Source organism: Leucoraja erinacea, chromosome 23, assembly GCF_028641065.1.
Source record: "Leucoraja erinacea ecotype New England chromosome 23, Leri_hhj_1, whole genome shotgun sequence".
NCBI lineage: Eukaryota > Metazoa > Chordata > Chondrichthyes > Rajiformes > Rajidae > Leucoraja > Leucoraja erinaceus.
Window position 1 is genome coordinate 34788774 of NC_073399.1, and position 19935 is coordinate 34808708.

Genomic DNA, 19935 nt, shown 5'->3' on the forward strand with positions numbered 1-19935 from the left:
AGTGGGTAGAGCTGGGAAACAAGGGGGGGGGGGGGGGGGTCACACTGCTGAGGGGAGAGGCGTTCTGCAGGACCAGTCTGCAGGAAATACAGAGGTCAATCACACAGATGTGGCAGAGAAATATCCAGGAGGCTCTTGCAGCTCAATGTGCACATTGATCTAGGTGCTAATACGGGAGGTAGAATCAATAAACAGATGATATAAGGATGTGCAGCAGGAACTGCTGATCCTTGTTTCTACAAGGTGTAGATTAGTGCCACATATCTACAGATTTACACAAGTGCAGGAGTGTGTCAGGCCATTGGTCAAATGAGCAGAGCAAAGGCTGATGGAATTGAATTACATTTAATTTTGGCAGGTTTACTAAGATTAGGGCTAGCACAATGAATGGTCAGGCCGTGGGGAGCAGGAGGGGGCAGAGGGCTTCAGATGTCCAAGCATCCCTGTGCTCTACACCACGGATGGGCAATGCAGACGGTGCTGTCAGGTTGAACACAACATTGCCAGGGATGCAGCAGCTCTGTGTTGGAGGGGTTGGGTAGGCCGTGTTTGCATTCTATACACGGCAGGAGGCTGAGTGACGGAGATAGGCTGGACTAGATGACGCTTTGTCCAAGGCTAGAGGGGAATAAAGCAAGAGAAAGGAGTTGGATGTTTAAAGGGAATGAAAGAAACAATAGGTGGGTGGAATGAGGACCACTCTGCAGGTACAGCAGGCAGCGAAGAAAGCGAATGGCATGTTGGCCTTTATAACAAGAGGAGTCAAGTATAGGAGCAAAGAGGTCCTTCTGCAGTTGTACAGGGCCCAAGTGAGACCACACCTGGAGTATTGTGTGCAGTTTTGGTCCCCTAATTTGAGGAAGGACATTCTTGCTATTGAGGGAGTGCAGCGTAGGTTTACAAGGTTAATTCCCAGGATGGCGGGACTGTCATATGCTGAGAGAATGGAGCAGCTGGGCTTGTATACTCTGGAGTTTAGAAGGATGAGAGGGTATCTTATTGAAACATATAAGATTGTTAAGGGTTTGGACACACTAGAGGCAGGAAACATGTTCCCGATGTTGGGGGAGTCCAGAACCAGGGGCCACAGTTTCAGAATAAGGGGTAAGCCATTTAGAACGGAGATGAGGATACACTTCTTCTCACAGAGAGTGGTGAGTCTGTGGAATTCTCTACCTCTATCTCACTGTGGGTGGGGGGTGGAGAACACTGTGGGTGGGGGGGTGGACCACACTGTGGGTGGGGGGTGGACCACACTGTGGGTGGGGGGGGGTGGACCACTGTGGGTGGGGGGTGGACCACACTGGGGTATGGGGGGGGGACCACTGTGGGTGGGGGGTGGACCACACTGTGGGTGGGGGGGGTGGACCACTGTGGGTGGGGGGTGGACCACACTGTGGGTGGGGGGTGGACCACTGTGGGTGGGGGGGGGGGTGGACCACACTGTGGGGGGGGGGTGGACCACTGTGGGGGGGGGGTGGACCACACTGTGGGTGGGGGGTGGACCACTGTGGGTGTGGGGGGGGGGGTGGACCACACTGTGGGTGGGGGTGGGGGACCACTGTGGGGGGGGGGGGGGTGGACCACACTGTGGGTGGGGGGTGGACCACTGTGGGTGGGGGGGGGGGTGGACCACACTGTGGGTGGGGAGGACAGAGTATGGAACAGTGGCTGGAGTTCCGCTTCGTATGTGAGCAAGTGGAGGAGGAACAAGAGGTGATGCGTTAGGGACCTGGAGACAAAGTGAATGAGGACATGGATGGGTGGAATAATGTGGGGAAGCTCGGTGGAGATGTACGTGTGGATTGGCTGCAGTCTCTAGCGAGGAATCTGCGGGTCACAGTGAAGACTGTGATATGGCACCGACAGCCATGGTCCGCAGGAAAACCAGCCTGGTCAATAGACAATAGGTGCACGAGGAGGCCATTCGGCCCTTCGAGCCAGCACCGACATTCAATGTGATCATGGGTGATCATCCACAATCAGTACCCCGTTCCTGCCCATATCCCCTGACTCTGCTATCTTCACGAGCCCTATCTAGCTCTCTCTTGAAAGTCTCACCCCCTCCTTCAGTGACCTGTGTCAGTGTCCCCACTGATGTTAACCCAGCTCCCACAGCAACCCCTCCCCCACAACACCCTGTGTCACTGACTGTCCCCACTGATGTTAACCCAGCTCTCTCTACATCCAGCACCATGAGTGTCTCAGTGAACCCATTCCCACAACACTCTGTGCCACTGACTGTCCCCACTCACCCTCAGTCATCCCATTGTCTCGACTGTATCCCCACTGACATTAACCCAGCTCGCTCTCTCTCTCTCTCCCCCCCCCCACCCCCCCAGCACCGTTACTAACTAGATCCCCACTGACAGTGACCCCCCCCTGGCCCAGCGCCGTGTGTCACTGTATCTGTACTGATGTCCTGACGGGTCAGTGGAGTGTCCCAGTGTGGGGGGGGTAGAGTGGGGTGCGGGGGGGGAGAGGGGGGCGGGGGGGGGGTAGAGTGGGGGGGGGGGTAGAGTGGGGGTGTGTGGGGGGGGTAGAGTGGGGTGCGGGGGGGGGGGAGGTAGAGTGGGGTGGGGGGGGGGTAGAGTGGGGTGCGGGGGGGGGGTAGGGGGTGGGGGGGGGTAGTAGAGTGGGGGTGGGGGGGGGGGTAGAGTGTGGGGGTGTAGAGTGGGGTGTGGGGGGGGGTAGAGTGGGGTGTGGGGGGGGTAGAGTGGGGGGTGCGGGGGGGGGTAGTAGAGTGGGGTGTGGGGGGGGGGAGGGTAGAGTGGGGGTGCGGGGGGGGTTTAGAGTGGGGTGAGGGGGGGGGGGGGTAGAGTGGGGTGGGGGGGGGTAGAGTGGGGTGGGGGGGGGGTAGTAGAGTGGGGTGGGGGGGGGTAGAGTGGGGTGCGGGGGGGGGTAGAGTGGGGTGTGGGGGGGTAGAGTGGGGTGTGGGGGGGGGGGGGGTAGAGAGTGGGGTGGGGGGGGGGGTAGAGTGGGGTGTGGGGGGGGTAGAGTGGGGGGTGGGGGGGGGTTAGAGTAGAGTGGGGTGTGGGGGGGGGTAGAGTGGGGTGTGGGGGGGGGGTAGGTGGGGTGGGGGGGGAGGTGGGGGGGTGTGGGGGGGGGTAGAGTGGGGGTGTGGGGGGGGTAGAGTGGGGGGGGGGGGGGGTTAGAGTGGGGTGTGGGGGGGGTAGTAGAGTGGGGTGTGGGGGGGGTAGAGGGGGTGTGGGGGGGGGGGGGTAGAGGGGGTGTGGGGGGGGGGGTTAGAGTGGGGGTGGGGGGGGGTAGAGTGGGGTGCGGTGGGGGGGGTAGGTAGTGAGGGGTGGGGGGGGGTAGGTGGGGGGGGGGGGGGGGGTGTGGGGGGTGGGGGGGGGGGGGGGTAGAGTGGGGGTGGGGGGGGGTAGAGAGGGGGGTGCGGGGGGGGGGTAGAGTGGGGGGGGGGAGAGTGGGGGGGGGGGTAGAGTGGGGTGTGGGGGGGGGTAGAGTGGGGTGGTGGGGGGGGGGGGTAGAGGGGGGTGTGGGGGGGGTGGTTAGAGTGGGGTTGTGGGGGGGGGTAGAGTGGGGTTGGGGGGGGGGGTAGAGTGGGGTGTGGGGGGGGGGGGGTAGAGTGGGGTGTGGGGGGGGGGTAGAGTGGGGTGTGTGGGGGGGGTTAGAGTGGGGTGTGGGGGGGGGTAGAGTGGGTGTGTGGGGGGGGTAGTGGGGTGGGGGGGGGTTAGAGTGGGGTGTGGGGGGGGGGGGGGGGGGGGAGTTAGAGTGGGGTGTGGGGGGGGTAGAGTGGGGTGTGGGGGGGAGGGGGGAGTAGGTGGGGTGGTGGGGGGGGGGGGTGTAGAGTGGGTGTGGGGGGGAGTAGAGTGGGGTGTGGGGGGGGGGTAGAGTGGGGGTGTGGGGGGGGTAGAGTGGGGTGTGGGGGGGGGGGAGAGTTTAGAGTGGGGTGCGGGGGGGGTTAGAGTGGGGTGTGGGGGGGGGGTAGTGAGGGGGGGGGGGGGGGTTAGAGTGGGGTGCGGGGGGGGTAGAGTAGAGTGGGGGGTGGGGGGGGGGTAGAGTGGGGTGGGGGGGGGGGGGTTAGAGTGGGGTGTGGGGGGGGAGGTAGAGTGGGTGTGTGGGGGGGGGGGGTTAGAGTGGGGTGTGGGGGGGGAGGGGAGGAGTGGTTATGGTGGGGTGGGGGGGGGTAGAGTGTGGGTGCGGGGGGGGGTAGAGTGGGGGGTGTGGGGGGGAGGGTTAGGTGGGGGTAGGGGGGGGGGGGTAGAGTGGGGTGGGGGGGAGGGGGTAGTGGGGTGGGTGGGGGGTAGAGGGGGGGGGGGGGGGGGGGGTTAGAGTGGGGTGCGGGGGGGGGTAGAGTGGGGTGTGGGGGGAGGGTTAGAGTGGGGTGTGGGGGGGAGGGTAGAGTGGGGTGGGGGGGGGGGGGGGGGGGGGTAGAGAGTGGGTGTGGGGGGGAGGGGAGTAGTGGGTGGGGGGTGGGGAGGGTAGAGTGGGGTGCGGGGGGGGGTAGAGTGGGGTGGGGGGGGGTTAGAGTGGGGTGGTGGGGGGGGTTTAGAGTGGGGTGCGGGGGGGGGTAGGAGTGGGGGGGGGGGGGGGTATAGTGAGGGTGTGGGGGGGGTAGAGTGGGGTGCGGGGGGTGCGGGGGGGGTGGGGGGGGTAGAGTGGGGTGTGTGGGGGGGGTAGAGTGGGGTGCGGGGGGGGGGGTTAGGGGGTGTTAGGGGGTAGAGTGGGTTGGGGGGGGGGTAGAGTGGGGTTGGGGGGGGGGTAGAGTGGGGTGTGGGGGGGGGTAGAGTGGGGTGTGGGGGGGTGTTAGAGTGGGGTGTGGGGGGGGGTAGGTGGGGTGCGGGGGAGGGGGGGGTAGAGTGGGGTGCGGGGGGGGTAGAGGGGGGGGAGGGGGGGGGGGGGGGGGTGGTAGAGTGAGTGGGGGTGTGGGGGGGGTTAGAGTGGGGTGCGGGGGGGGGTAGAGTGGGGGGGGTGGGGGGGGGGTAGAGTGGGGTGTGGGGGGGGGAGGGGGGGGGGGGGGGAGGGAGGTGGATTGGGGGGAGGGGGAGTGGGGGTGGGGGGGGGGGGGGGTAGAGTGGGGGGTGGGGGGGGGTAGAGTGGGGGTGTGTGGGGGGGTAGAGTGAGGGGGTGTGGGGGGTGGGGGGTAGAGTGGGGGTGGGGGGGGGGGGTAGAGTGGGGGTGCGGGGGGGGGGGGGGTAGAGTGGGGTGTGGGGGGGGGGGGGGGGTAGGGAGTGGGGGGTGGTAGGGGGGGGGTAGAGTGGGAGGTAGAGGGGGGGGGGTAGGGGTGGGGTGTGGGGGGGGGGGTAGGGGGTTGTAGAGTGGGGTGCGGGGGGGTAGAGTGGGGGGGGGGGGGTGAGGGGGTGGTGGGAGGGGGGGAGGGGGGTAGAGGGGGTGGGGTGCGGGGGGGGGGTAGAGTGGGTGTGGGGGGGGGTAGAGTGGGGTGTGGGGGGGGGGGAGAGTGGGGGTGTGGGGGGGTAGAGTGGGGTGCGGGGGGGGGGGTAGAGTGGGGTGGGGGGGGGGGTAGAGTGGGGGGGGGTGGGGGTGGGAGGGTAGGGGGAGTGGGGTGTGGGGGGGGGGTAGAGTTGGGGTGCGGGGGCGGGGGGGGTAGAGTGGGGTGGGGGGGGGGGGGGGGGGGGGTAGAGTGGGGTGGGGGGGGGGGTAGTAGGGGGGGGGGGGTGAGGGGGTGTGGGGGGGGTAGAGGGGGGTGTGGGGGGGGGGGGTAGTGGGGTGGGGGGGGGGGGGTAGAGTGGGGTGGGGGGGGGGGTAGAGTGGGGTGTGGGGGGGGGGTGGTGGGGTGGGGGGGGGGTTAGAGTGGGGTGCGGGGTAGAGTGGGGTGCGGGGGGGGGGTAGAGTGGGGTGCGGGGGGGGGGTAGAGTGGGGTGGGGGGGGGGGTAGAGTGGGGTGGGGGGGGGGGGTAGAGTGTGGGGTGGGGGGGGGGGTAGAGTGGGGTGGGGGGGGGGGAGGTAGGTGGGGTGGGGGGGTAGAGGGGGTGCGGGGGGGGGTAGAGTGGGGGCGGGGGGGTAGTAGGTGGGGTGGGGGGGGGGTAGAGTGGGGTGGGGGGGGGGGAGTAGAGTGGGGTGTGGGGGGGTAGAGTGGGGTGGGGGGGGGGGTAGAGTGGGGTGGGGGGGGGGGGGGTAGAGTGGGGTGAGGGGGGTGGTGGGGGGGGGGTAGAGTGGGGTGCGGGGGAGGGGGGTAGAGTGGGGGTGGGGGGGGGTAGAGTGGGGGAGGGGGGGGTAGAGTGGGGTGTGGGGGGGGGGGGGGGGAGTAGGGTGTGTGGGGGGGGTGGGGGGGTAGAGTGGGGTGTGGGGGGGGGGTTAGAGTGGGGTGCGGGGGGGTAGAGTGGGGTGCGGGGGGGGGTAGAGTGGGGTGGGGGGGGGGGTAGAGTGGGGTGGGGGGGGGGGGGTAGAGTGGGGGTGGGGGGGTAGGGGGTAGGGGGGGGGGGGGGGGGGGGGTGGGGGGGGGGGGGGGGGGGGGGAGAGGAGGGGGGGGGGGGGGGGGGGGGGGGGGGGGGGGGGGGGGGGGGGTAGAGGGGGGGGTGCGGGGGAGGGGGGTAGAGTGGGGGGGGGGGGGGGGTAGAGTGGGGGGTGGGGTGTGGGGGGGGTAGAGTGGGGGTGGGGGGGGGTAGAGTGGGGTGCGGGGGAGGGGGGTAGAGTGGGGTGCGGGGGAGGGGGGGGGAGTAGAGTGGGGGGGGGGGGGGGGGGGGGGTAGAGTGGGGTGCGGGGGGGGGTAGAGTGGGGTGGGGGGGGGTAGAGTGGGGGTGTGGGGGGGTAGAGTGGGGTGTGGGGGGGGGGGTAGAGTGGGGTGCGGGGGGGGGGAGTAGAGTGGGGTGCGGGGAGGGGGGTAGAGTGGGGTGCGGGGGGGGGGAGTAGAGTGGGGTGCGGGGGGCGGGGAGGGGAGTAGAGGGATTGCTGAGTCAGACCCTGTGGTGTCAGTGAGTGGGCAGTACCTGGACAAGTACGTAGAGCATGGCGAGTGGCAGAATGACCAGAATGAACCAGGGTGTGCTGACCATGATGACTATCATGGTGGACAGGGAGATGAAGAAGGTGGCGAGGAACATCTGGAATGTCAGTGGGATGACTTCGTCAATCACGTTAATGTCCTTGCCGAAGCGGTTGATGATGCGTCCGATGGGGGTGGTGTCATAGAATGCCTGTGGGGTGTGCAACTTGTTCACCAGCAGCCGGGCGTGGAGCTGCCGGGCAGCGCCCAACCCGCCCAGCATCAGAGTGAGAGAGGATATCATGACTAGCACCCCTGTGGGGAGACACAATGTAGTTCCAGACGGGTTAGCACAGGCCGGGCACCAGGCCTGGTAGCCCACCCCCCACAGTTGGTAGCCCCCACCCCACGGCAGGTAGCCCACCCCGCAACCCGACCTACGCCTGGTAGCCCACCCGGCAACTAGACCCATGGCTGTTAGCCCACCCCCCACGCCTGGCGGACCATCCTTCACGCCTGGTAGCCCCCCCCTCCATGGCGGGTAGCCCACCTGGCAATCCACCCCCTCCCACCTCACCCTAAACCATACCTGGAACCCCACCCTCATCACAACGGGTACACCTCCACCCCACCCCCACCGCCCCCCCCCCCCCCCCCCCCTGCCCGCGGCCCGCCCTGGGTGGGGAGAGTCTTACCTTGGGTGAGGCCAAGTGCAGCATACACCCCCACCCGCATGCTGATTTGCTGTGTCTTGTTGCTGAGCGCGTCGTTGGTCCACTCGCTGAGCCAGAAGTTGGCACCGATGGCGGCTGCGTTCTGGCAGCAGTAGAGCAGGCAGATCATCACCGAGGTGCAGGGGCCCACTGCCTTCAGGTACTGCCAGAACACCGCCAGCTTCACCTGTGGCACAACCGCAGCCCAGTCAGACAACACGCCCCCGTCATGCCATCACGCCACCGTCACGCCCATGTCACGCCAACACGCCCCCGTCATGCCATCACGCCACCGTCACGCCCATGCTCCCATGTCACGCCAACAGGCCCCATCATGCCATCCCGCTACCGTCACGCCCATGCTCCCATGTCACGCCAACATGCCCCCGTCATGCCATCATGCCACCGTCACGCCCATGCCACGCCAACACGCCCCCGTCATGCCATCACGCCACCGTCATGCCAACATGCCCGTGTCACACCACCATCATGCCAACACGCTCCCACGTCACGCCCATGCTCCCATGTCATGCCAACACGCCCCCGTCATGCCATCACGCCACCGTCATGCCAACATGCCCCTGTGTCACGCCACCACGCCCCGTGTCACGCCAACACGCCAGTGTCACACCAACATGCCACCGTCATGCCATCACGCCACCATCATGCCATCGCACCCCATGTCATGCCAACACACCAGTGTCATGCCACTGTCATGCCAACACGCCCCCGTGTCACACCAACACGCCCTCATGTCACACCAACATGCCACCATCATGCCAACACGCCCCGTGTCACACCAACATGCCCCCGTGTCACACCAACATGCCACCGTCATGCCATCCCGCCACGTGTCATGCCATCGCCCCCCACGTCATGCCAACACACCAGTGTCATGCCACCGTCATGCCAACACGCCCCCGTGTCACACCAACATGCCCCCATGTCACACCAACATGCCACCATGTCATGCCACTGTCATGCCCAGAGATGCTGCCCGTACCACTGAGTTACTCCAACACATTGTGTCTTTTCTGTAAACCAGCTTCTACAGTTCCTGTGTGTCAGTGTAAGTGACCAGGGAAACACAACGTTTCAGTCACGGACACTCACACACCATCCCTGGGGACCAGAGTCACGCCGGGATTGGCACTCACAGTGGCGAGACGGGGACTCATCCCGCTTGCTCCAATCCCCCTCCCTGCCCACAGAGTAACTAAAGAAGTTCCTCCTCACCTCCTTTCAAAAAGAGCACCCTTTAATTCTAAGGCTATGGTCCTAGATTCTCCCACCAGTGGAAACATCCTTTCCACATCCACTCTATCTATGCCTTTCTTTATTCTGGAAGTTTCAACCTTCAACCCCCCTCAACCTTCTAAACTCCAGCGAGTAGAGGCTGTCAAAAGCTCATCATTGAAACCTAGAAGATACGTGCAGGAGTAGGCAATTCAGCCCTTCGAGTCAGCACCACCATTCAATATGATCATGGCTGATCATCCAGAATCAGTACCTCGTTCCTGCTTTCTCCCCATATCCCTTGATTCCGTTGCCCTAAGAGCTAAATCCAACTCTCTCTTGAAAACATCCAGTGAATTGGCCTCCACTGCCTTCTGAATTCAGTGAATTCCACTGATTTACAACTCTCTGGGTGAAATCATCTGCTAACCTGCTCACCCCTGGGCTCATTGCCGTGCCAGCCTGCAGGCTGTGGTTGGGGAAGCTGCGAGGGCTGGGACAGTGTGCACTCACCCTGCCCGTCTCTGACGTCTCTGCCTGGATCAGCATCTGTGGACTGGCCCCTTTGATGGGGGGAGCCTCACCCTCCTTCTTCTTCTGACTCAGCCGCTTCCTGGTGGACTTGCGTGTCGTCGCCTCTCCGTCAGACGACAGCACGCTCAATTGTCTGTAGGCACAGCGAGCACACATGGTGGCTGAGTAACATGTTACAGCTGTGGCCATTGGCACGCATTCAGGGGATCAGACGGCACCTCTCCCCATCACCCAACCCCCACCCAGACCCCCCGCAGCAACCATCAACCTGGCCTGGCCTCAGTGTCGGGCATCACCCAGCTCCACTACATCACACCAACCCTGGATCGGGCGGGACCACCCCTCACACTGGGACCTGCAGCCATAACCAAAGGCACAGTTGTTGGGGAAAGTCTCCACCAGCAGCAGTGTGGAGGCACGGAGTGTGGGAACGCTCACTTCCAGAATCAGGGACAGTTTATCAAGAAACTGAACCATCCTCTCACCACTAGAGAGCAGTCCTGACCTCCCGTCTACCTCATTGTAGGCCCTCAGATTATCATTGATCAGACTTTACCTTGCTCTAAACGTTATTCCCTTTATCCTGTATCTGTACTCTGTGGACGGCTCGATAGTAATCATATATAGTCTTTCCGCTGCTTGGATAGCAAGCAACAAAAACAGCTTTTCACTGTGAAAGAGCTAATAGTCAAATCTAAAATCTAAAAAGTTGTTCTACAAAAGCATGGTCTAGTCGAACAAAAGAATGGCTCGGTGCCAAGTCTGAATGACTTTGTAAATTATATGGAACACAATATGGAGGACAGGTTGTCTTTTCTAAAGAAATTAAGATGGAAGCCTGCAGTAATAACATGTGCTTCATTCAAGGCAATGAAGAAGTCTAGATTGAAAACAAATAGCTGATGCTCCAGAGATAAGTAATAACTTGTTATTGGATGAGTTTGATTTCGACCCAGCTTACCTATATTGTGAAAGGCTACAGAATCTTTCAGTCATGTCATATTCAGACTTGGTAGGAGTGCTTACTGATAAGAACATTTTATAAATGTGCTAAGTTTCTTTCGTTCTGTGAGTGGGAGCCCGAGAAGCACTGAGCAACGTTTGTGCTCATTGTAAATCTTTGCCACTCCCGTCTGACGAATCAATTAAAAATTGCCATGGTTTACCGTTAACAGTTTTTGTTGCCATCTGCTTTTTAAGAAATGAACTTTGACAAGTGTACCTCGGTACAGGTGACAATAAACTAAAGCAAACTAAACCCGCACAGCCCCAAGGGGAAAAGGGGACCAACCAAGACCCAGACCTGGCACGAACTTCAAGGTCACCCAGCAGTGGGGGAGGGGAGGGCACATCAAGGACCGGCCCAGCTCAGAACCGAGACCCACCTTATGAATTGTAGCCGTGCCTCGGTAGCAGAGAGCTCGTGGTCGCTCAGGTCGATGTGGTTACTCATGGAATCCTCAGCGAGGAACTCTTCTTCTCCGTCTGCCACTGTGAAGCGAGGAGGCAGAGGTCAGTCATGGGTTGCCCGGGCTTGTCACACTGTGCAGTCCCACACTGGAGAGCAAGGGGTTAATTAACAGCCCGCTTGACTCTCCAGCACGCTGGGCTGGTGCGGTGTCACAGCTGCCACCCTGCACCAGAGACCCGGTTCCATCACACGCTGCCTGTGTGGAGTTTGCACGTTCTCCATGCGGCTGCACGGGTTTCTCCCGCATGCTCCGAATTCCTCACAATCTCGTACGTGTGCAACACTAGCAAGTTTGCGGATGACACAAAGCTGGGTGGCAGTGTGAACTGTGAAGAGGATGTTAGGAGGTTGCAGTGTGACCTGGACAGGTTGAGTGAGTGGGCAGGTGCGTGGCAGATGCAGTATAATATAGATAAATATGAGGTTATCCACTTTGGTGGCAAAAAGAAGGGGGCAGTTATTATCTCAATGGGGTTAGGTTAGGTAAGGGTGAGGTACAGCGAGACCTGGGCGTCCTTGTACACCGGTCACTGAAAGTTGGCGTGCAGGTACAGCAGGCAGTGAAGAAAGCTAATGGAATGTTGGCCTTCATAACAAGAGGATTTCAGTATAGGAGTAAAGAGGTTCTTCTGCAGTTGTATAGGGCTCTGGTGAGATCACATCTGGAGTATTGTGTACAGTTTTGGTCTCCTAATTTGAGGAAGGACATCCTTGTGATTGAAGCAGTGCAGCTTAGGTTCACGAGATTGATCCCTGGGATGGCGGGACTGTCATACGAGGAAAGATTGAAAAGACTAGGCTTGTATTCACTGTAGTTTAGAAGGATGAGCGGGGATCTTATAGAAACATAAAAATAATAAAAGGATTGGACAAGTTAGATGCAGGAAAAATGTTCCCAATGTTGGGCAAGTCCAGAACCAGGGGCCACAGTCTTAGAATAAAGGGGAGGTCATTTAAGACTGAGGTGAGAAAAAACGTTTTCACCCAGAGAGTTGTGAATTTATGGAATTCCCTGCCACAGAGGGCAGTGGAGGCCAAGTGACTGGATGGATTTAAGAGAGAGTTAGATAGAGCTCTAGGGGCTAGTGGAGTCAAGTGATATGGGGAGAAGGTAGGCACGGGTTATTGATAGTGGACGTTCAGCCATGATTACAATGAATGGCGGTGCTGGCTCGAAGGGCCGAATGGCCTCCTCCTGCACCTATTTTCTATGTTTCTATCAATGGGTTGGGGCAGGGAGATGAATAGAACAGTGTAGGGTTAATATAAAAATAGGTGCTTGAAGGTTAGTATGGAGTGTGTGGACTGAGGCTTCCGTGTTACATCTCTCTGAGATCGACAATTGTGACTATGTATTTTGCATTTTCAAAGAGCAGTTTCACTTTGTGTTAATTTTATAAAGGACCAAGATGGAACGTTCAAACATTCCCTGTCCGTAGAGAGGGGGAGGAGAGGGGGGAGGTTGAGTTAGGAGGGGCCAGGATTGGGGTTGCCCAGAGTGCGGAGAGAGGGGGGTAGCAGCATTCTGCAGCTGTGTTTAGGAAGCTTCATTCTACATGAATCTTCACCAGGATCTATCAACATCACACAAAGTGCTGGAGGAGTCCAGTCTGTCGAAGGTCCTGATCCCAAACGTCATCTGTCCATTCCCTCCACAGATACTGCCTGACCTGCTGAGTTCCTCCAGCACTTTGTGTTTTGCTCCAGATTCCAGCATCTGCAGTCTCTGGTGATTTCGAAATATTCAGATCAGGTCCTTGCTTGTGCAGCCCTTGCTTCTGTTAATAGAATGAAGGGCCGTGTTTTTGAATAGCAGGGAGAACAGCCGGTGAAGCTGGTGTTGCCGGGGTTACGGAGAACAGCCGGTGAAGCTGGTGTTGCCGGGGTTACGGAGAGAACAGCCGGTGGAGCTGGTGTTGCCGGGGTTACGGAGAACAGGCGGTGAAGCTAGTGTTACCGGGGTTACGGAGAGAACAGGCGGTGGAGCTGGTGTTACCGGGGTTACGGAGAGAACAGGCGGTGGAGCTGGTGTTGTTTCCGGGGTTACGGAGAGAACAGCCGGTGGAGCTGGTGTTGCCGGGGTTACGGAGAGAACAGCCGGTGGAGCTGGTGTTGCCGGGGTTACGGAGAGATCAGCCGGTGAAGCTGGTGTGAAGCTGGTGTTGCCGGGGTTACGGAGAGAACAGCCGGTGGAGCTGGTGTTGCCGGGGTTACGGAGAGAACAGCCGGTGAAGCTGGTGTTGCCGGGGTTACGGAGAGAACAGCCGGTGGAGCTGGTGTTGCCGGGGTTACGGAGAGAACAGCCGGTGAAGCTGGTGTTGCCGGGGTTACGGAGAGACAGGAGCTGGTGGTGAAGCTGGTGTTGCCGGGGTTATGGAGAGAGAACAGCCGGTGGAGCTGGTGTTGCCGGGGTTACGGAGAGAACAGCCGGTGAAGCTGGTGTTGCCGGGGTTACGGAGAGAACAGCCGGTGGAGCTGGTGTTGCCGGGGTTACGGAGAGAACAGCCGGTGGAGCTGGTGTTGCCGGGGTTACGGAGAGAACAGCCGGTGAAGCTGGTGTTGCCGGGGTTACGGAGAACAGGCGGTGAAGCTGGTGTTGCCGGGGTTACGGAGAGAACAGCCGGTGAAGCTGGTGTTGCCGGGGTTACGGAGAGAACAGCCGGTGGAGCTGGTGTTGCCGGGGTTACACCGTAGCAGGAGGTAAATGGCGGTGGACTGGAGGGGGGGGGGGAGAGCCATTCTCCGCACCTGTCGGCTCTTCTTCCTCCACCTCGTCCCACTGAGCGTAGGTGCGCAGGAACTCTGCAAACGCCCCGTTCTGCTCCTGCAGCTCCTGGTACGAGCCCAGCTCAGTCACCTTGCCGTTCACCAGCACCACGATCTGATCCACCTGTGGCAGGAAGCTGATGCCGTGCGTGACCAGAACACGGGTCTGCAAAAGCAAGAGGCCAACAGGTGAGCAAGCGGCTGCTCATGGGTCAAGGGGAGAGCTCAGGACAGACTGTACACTGTGGCTAGCAGTGTTAGTTACAGCAGCGGGGAAACAGGCCCTTCAGCCCACCCAGTCCACACTACTTCTACATCATCCCACTTTCTCATCCTCGCCATACACACTAGGGGCCAATTAACCTACAAACCCGCTGGTCTGTGCAACGTGGGAGCAATCCCATGCGGTCAAACTCCATGCAGAGAGCGCCCAAGGTCAGGATTGAAAGCACCTTGTCACACAGCAAGGGATTAGGCCTTCACTGCATTACTGCTGCACATTCGCAACTCATGTATTCTCTGACCCGATGGAGACATTGTTTTGGAAAACAAGGCTCAAGTCTGCAGCATACGGAAGGTTCAGAATGCCCTGAGTGAGTCGAGCATCAATCATGCCCGCTGGCCTGATGCCAACTTCTGAAGGTGGTTTCCAGATGGTATGTAACCACGTTCCTGTAATTCTGGATACAATGCAAGTGCCACACCCTGCTCACCACCGCCCTACACAAAGCATCCACTGGCTGGCCTCAGTCAACCACTGGTGCAGAATGGCTGCAGTGGAGCTCACCTGCAGAATGCACTGCAGTTACTTGTCCAGGTAACACTGAGGGCACCTCCTGAACCTGCCTCTCTCACACCGCGCAGGGGAACACCACATCATCACCCCAGGAAGCGCACCACCTCGACTGGGAAACACATCACTGATCCATCGGCACGGGGTGTAAATCCTGCAACCCCCCCCTCAACACCACTGTGGGACCACCTTCACCTGAGAGTCAAGTCAAGTCAATTTTATTTCTATAACTCATTTAAAAACAACTCTTGTTGACCAAAGTGCTTTACATTAGTGCAGGTACTAACATGCTACATACAGTGGTACATAGCTCAACAATAAATACATAAATACATACATACAGCGCACCCTCAGAGGACCTCAAGAAAGGCTTGAAAGTAGAAATAGGTTTTAAGTCTAGACATAAGCCCCTGAGCTTATGCCTAGACCGCGGGATATTCAGTAACCCCAAGTCGGCTGGAGGGACCTGGAGGTGGTGTGGTGGGTGAGCAGACTTTTGATGTAGGTGGAAGCAAGCCCTTTAAGGGCTTTGTAGACATAAAGAAGGAGCTTGAAATTGATTCTGAACTGCACAGGGAGCCAGTGGAGAGAGGCCAGGATCGGGGTGATGTGGTCCCTTTTTCGGTTGCCGTCAGGAGTGTCGCTGCGGCGTTTTGGACCAATTGCAGGCGGGACAGGGATGATTGGCCGATGCCAGTGTAAAGGGAGTAATCGAGACGGGAGGAGATAAATGAGGTCGTCAAAGTGGAGGAATGGTTTTATTCTAGCTATCGTCCGAAGCTGGAAGAAGCTAGCTTTTACCACGGCATTGACTTGTTTGTCAAATTTCAACGCGGAGTCAAATATCATGCCAAGGTGATGTGAGGTTTGAGTAATGGGGTAAGGCTTCCAAGGCTGCCTGTTATCCTTTTGATGGAGTCCGAGGGGCTGAGTAGGATGACCTCAGATTTACTCTCGTTTAGAAACATAGAAACATACAATAGGTGCAGGAGTAGGCCATTCGGCCCTTCGAGCCTGCACCGCCATTCAATATGATCATGGCTGATCATCCAACTCAGTATCCCGTACCTGCCTTCTCTCCATACCCCCTGATCCCCTTAGCCACAAGGGCCACATCTAACTCCCTCTTAAATATAGCCAATGAACTGGCCTCAACTACCCTCTCTGTAGCAGAGAGTTCCATAGATTCACCACTCTCAGTGTGAAAAAAGTTTTTCTCATCTCGGTCCTAAAGGATTTCCCCCTTATCCTTAAACTGTGACCCCTTGTCCTGGACTTCTCCAACATTCGGGAACAATCTTCACCCCCACCCCGGCCGCGAGGACAGACGGCTCAGGACATAGTTAATTGCTTTTAAAACATGGGGGGCGCACACACACACACACACACACATTCCCTGGCGGGCCGATGACAAGTGTGCATGACAACAAACATCCCACTCTTTCGGTTAGTTGGTGTTTCGGCTTTGTTTCCATTTGGTTATTTGGCTTCCACTTCTTTGCTTCAGCTGCTCGTTCATCCACGCCACGCCACGCCACGTCCACACACGGTAGTCAGGATCAAACCCGGGGCTCTGGCGCTGCGCCACCGTGCCGCCCCTAATCTGATCTCAAATAATGAATAAATGAAAGACTGGCCAGAGTGACTGTGTACTGAGGACACGGATCAGTGGCTGTATAAAGACAGTCACTGTGGAAGGGGTTGCTGCTTACCTTGCCCTTCAGTGATCCCTCTGGGCCGATGACTTTGTCAAAGATGTGTTTGGCTACGTGGGCATCCACCGCGGACAAGGGGTCGTCCAGGAGGTAGATGTCCATGTCGCTGTAGACCGCTCGTGCCAGGCTGACCCGCTGCTTCTGCCCTCCCGACAGGTTAATTCCCTGCAGAGAGATGCCCGGTCAGTGGGAAGTCAGCATCTGGGGGGGGGGGGGGGGGGGGGAAGTACCGACGGCAACAAAGACCTTTGTCTACCTTCTCTCCGATCTCAGTCTGGTCTCCGCCCGGCAGCATGCTCAGGTCTGGTACCAGTGCGCAACCCAGCAGAACCTGCAGGTACCTCTGCTCGCTGATGGGCTCTCCAAAAATAATGTTGTCCTTCAGCGTGGCGTTCCGAATCCAGGCTTGCTGGGGCACGTAAGCCACGGATCCCTGGGTGGGGGGGGGGGGGGGGCGAAGGAAGCAAAGTCACACATTGCACCTAAACACTCACCTCCCCTTCATCATCTCCCAGCAATTACCAACATCAGCTAAACACCCCAAAACAATGATAGTCACAGAGTGCTGGAGTAACTCAGCGGGTCACACAGCATCCCTGGAGAAAAGCAATAGGTGACATTTCGTGTGGGAACCCTTCTTCAGTCTGAAAAAGGGTTCTGACCCAAAACGTCACCTATTCGTTTTCTCCGGGGATGCTGCCTGTGCTGCTGAGTTACTGCAGCGCTTTGTGTCTATCTTTGGTATAAAGCAGCTTCTGTAGTTCCTTCCTACACAGCCCAAATGATGAAATAGAGGCAAATTGTAAATTCCAAGTTTGCTCAGATCATTTGAAGAATCTCTTACCTGGCAACTTTTGAAGGACTTTTAGTCAAACAGCACAGAAACATGTCCTTCAGCCAAACTCATCCATGCCAACCAAGTTTTATAACCAAACTGATCCCATTTGCCTCTCTTTGACCCAGTTCTGTTTAAACCTCATGGACATGTCAAAGTGTCTTTTAAACATACAGTGCATTCAGAAAGTATTCAGACCCCTTTACTTTTCCACATTTTGTTACGTTACAGCCTTATTCTGAAGTGGATATTTTTTTTTAAATTTTATCATCGATCGACACACAATACCCAATAATAAAAAAAGCAAAAACAGGTCTTAAGAAATGATTGCAAAGTAATTAAAAATAAATAACTGAAATATCACAATTACATAAGTATTCAGGCCCTTTACTCAGTACTTTGTTGAGGCATCTTTGGCAGCGATTACAGCCTCAAGTCTTCTTGGTTATGACGCTACAAGCTTGGCACACCTGCATTTGGGTAATTTCTCCCATTCTTCTCTGCAGATCTTTCATGCTCTGTCTCGACTCAATCCTGTGTTGGAGTTCTACGGACAATTCCTTCATCTTCATGGCTTGGTTTTTGCTCTGACATGCACTGTCAACTGTGGGACCCTATATAGACAGGTGTGTGCCTTTCCAAATCATGTCCACTCAATTTAATTTACCACTGGTGGACTCCAATCAAGTTGTAGAAACATCTCAAGGATAATCAATGGAAACAGGATGCACCGAAGCTCATAGCAAATGGTCTGGATACTCATGTAAATGTGATATTTCAGTTATTTATTTTTAATTACTTTGCAAAAATGTCTAAACACCTGTTCCCCCTTTTTATTACGAGGTATTGTGTCTAGATTGATGATAAAAAAAAAGAATTTAATCCATTTTAGAATAAGGCTGTAATGTAACAAAATGTGGAAAAAGTGAAGGGTTCTGAATACTTTCTAAATGCACTGTAGCTATTGTATCGCCTCTACAGCTTCCACTGGTGGATTGTTCCACATATGCACCATCTTCTGTGTGAAGACATTGCCCCTCATGCTTCTTAAATCTTCCCCCTCTTACCTTAAACCTTGTCCTCTAGGTTTAGACTCCACTACGCTGGGAAGAAGCCTGTGACCATTCACCATTATCTCTGCCCCTCCTGTGTCCAGGGAGGTAATGCCCAGCTTCTTTGTTCAGCCATCCTTGCCCCACTTCCCCAGCGGATCCAGAGCCTTTTGTAAACGTACACCTGTGCACACGTACATGGACAGGTAAGGTTGAGAGGAATGTGGGCCAATCATGGACAAATGGAAGGATGGTCATCTTGGTTGGCGAGGATGTTGGGCTAAAGAGCAGTTTCCCTGCAATATGATTCTATTGTCTATGACACCACCCTTCACAAATGTACAAACCTAGTTCGTTACATTGTCATACAGATCGTCACTTGCCCACTCGAGGCGTAGTGCGGTCAGTGAGCGCTGTTGCACCAGTGCAGACGGTTCCTGCGCTGTTACATGGAGACACGGGTTGGTGCCACTGCGCAGGCACAGTGGGGAGTTGCGGGGTACCCACCTGGATTGCCACTTTGCCCTCCATCTTCTCCATCTCCCCCAGAAGGGCGGAGATGAGGGATGACTTGCCACAGCCGACGTGTCCAACCACGGCCACCAGAGAGCCTTGCGGGATGATCAGGTTGATCCTGGACCAAACACAGCGCAGTCAGATCGCAGCCTGCAACTGGGGGGGGCCGGGCGAGGAGCAGGAACCGGGGGGCGTGCGAGAGCAAGGGGCAACGAGAGGGGAGAGAGAGAGGGGGGTAGGTAGTAGCGGGGGTAGCGAGGGGGGGGGGGAGTAGAGGGAGCGACGGGAGTGGGGGGGGGGGGGGGGGGGGGGAGACAAGAGGAGCGGGCGATGAGAGAAGGGGTCGACAAGATTTGCACAATAGGCCTTTAATTAATGAATGCATTTCCGACATCACAGAGTGGTGGATGGTTCCACTGTAATCACATATTGTCTTTCAGCTGACTGGTCAGCATGCAACAAAGGCTTTTCCCTGTACCTCGGTACACGTCATGAGAAACTCAACTGAACTGGAGGACTGCGGGCGCCACTCTGCCACCTTGTCCCTCCATTCCCCCACGCCCGAGCCTCCTATACGGGCTGGCAGCTCCAAGCTGCGGGTTATACAGCAGCAGAGATGGCAGCAGCTCAATCACAAGTTAGTCACTGACTGGAAAATGACCTCAGTCGGTCTGCTGAGGAAAATCGCAGCGGAAACCGGCCAGTCAACTCCCTTTCCAGTTACGGATATCCTGTACTGAGAATCTGCTGGCAGACCTGGATCTGCATCGTTGGAAACATACCATCATGGCTGATCTTCCAACTCAGTATCCTGTACCTGCCTTCTCTCCATACCCCCTGATCCCTTTAGCCACAAGGGCCACATCTAACTCCCTCTTAAATATAGCCAATGAACTGGCCTCAACTACCTTCTGCGGCAGAGAATTCCAGAGATTCACCACTCTCTCTGTGAAAAATGTTTTCCTCATCTCGGTCCTAAAAGATTTCCCCCTTATCTTTAAACTGTGACCCCTTGTCCTGGACTTCCCCAACATCGGGAACAATCTTCCTGCATCTAGCCTGTCCAACCCCTTAAGAATTTTGTAAGTTTCTATAAGATCCTCCCTCAATCTTCTAAATTCTAGCGAGTACAAGCCAAGTCTATCCAGTCTTTCTTCATATGAAAGTCCTGACATCCCAGGAATCAGTCTGGTGAACCCTCTCTGCACTCCCTTTATGGCAAGAATGTGTTTCCTCAGATTAGGAGACCCAAACTATACGCAATACTCCAGGTGTGGTCTCACCAAGACCCTGTACAACTGCAGTAGAACCTCCCTGCTCCTATACTCAAATCCTTTTGCAATGAATGCTAACATACCTTTCGCCTTCTTCACCGCCTGCTGTATAGGAGCAGGGAGG

At 57.7% G+C, this 19935-nt stretch overlaps 1 protein-coding gene across 1 annotated transcript in view; it reads right to left on the reverse strand.

Annotated features, from left to right (window-relative positions):
- The window catches only part of abcc3 (ATP-binding cassette, sub-family C (CFTR/MRP), member 3), a 65529-nt gene that overhangs the window by 15062 nt on the left and 30532 nt on the right, over window positions 1-19935 (reverse strand). Inside the window, exons 16-23 of the mRNA XM_055654314.1 lie at window positions 18529-18655; window positions 16391-16567; window positions 16132-16299; window positions 13609-13792; window positions 10775-10880; window positions 9369-9522; window positions 7602-7806; window positions 6911-7221 (exon numbers count right to left, since the gene is read on the reverse strand). Coding sequence (XP_055510289.1) covers window positions 6911-7221; window positions 7602-7806; window positions 9369-9522; window positions 10775-10880; window positions 13609-13792; window positions 16132-16299; window positions 16391-16567; window positions 18529-18655 — 1432 coding nt within the window. The remainder of the gene's footprint in view (window positions 1-6910; window positions 7222-7601; window positions 7807-9368; window positions 9523-10774; window positions 10881-13608; window positions 13793-16131; window positions 16300-16390; window positions 16568-18528; window positions 18656-19935) is intronic.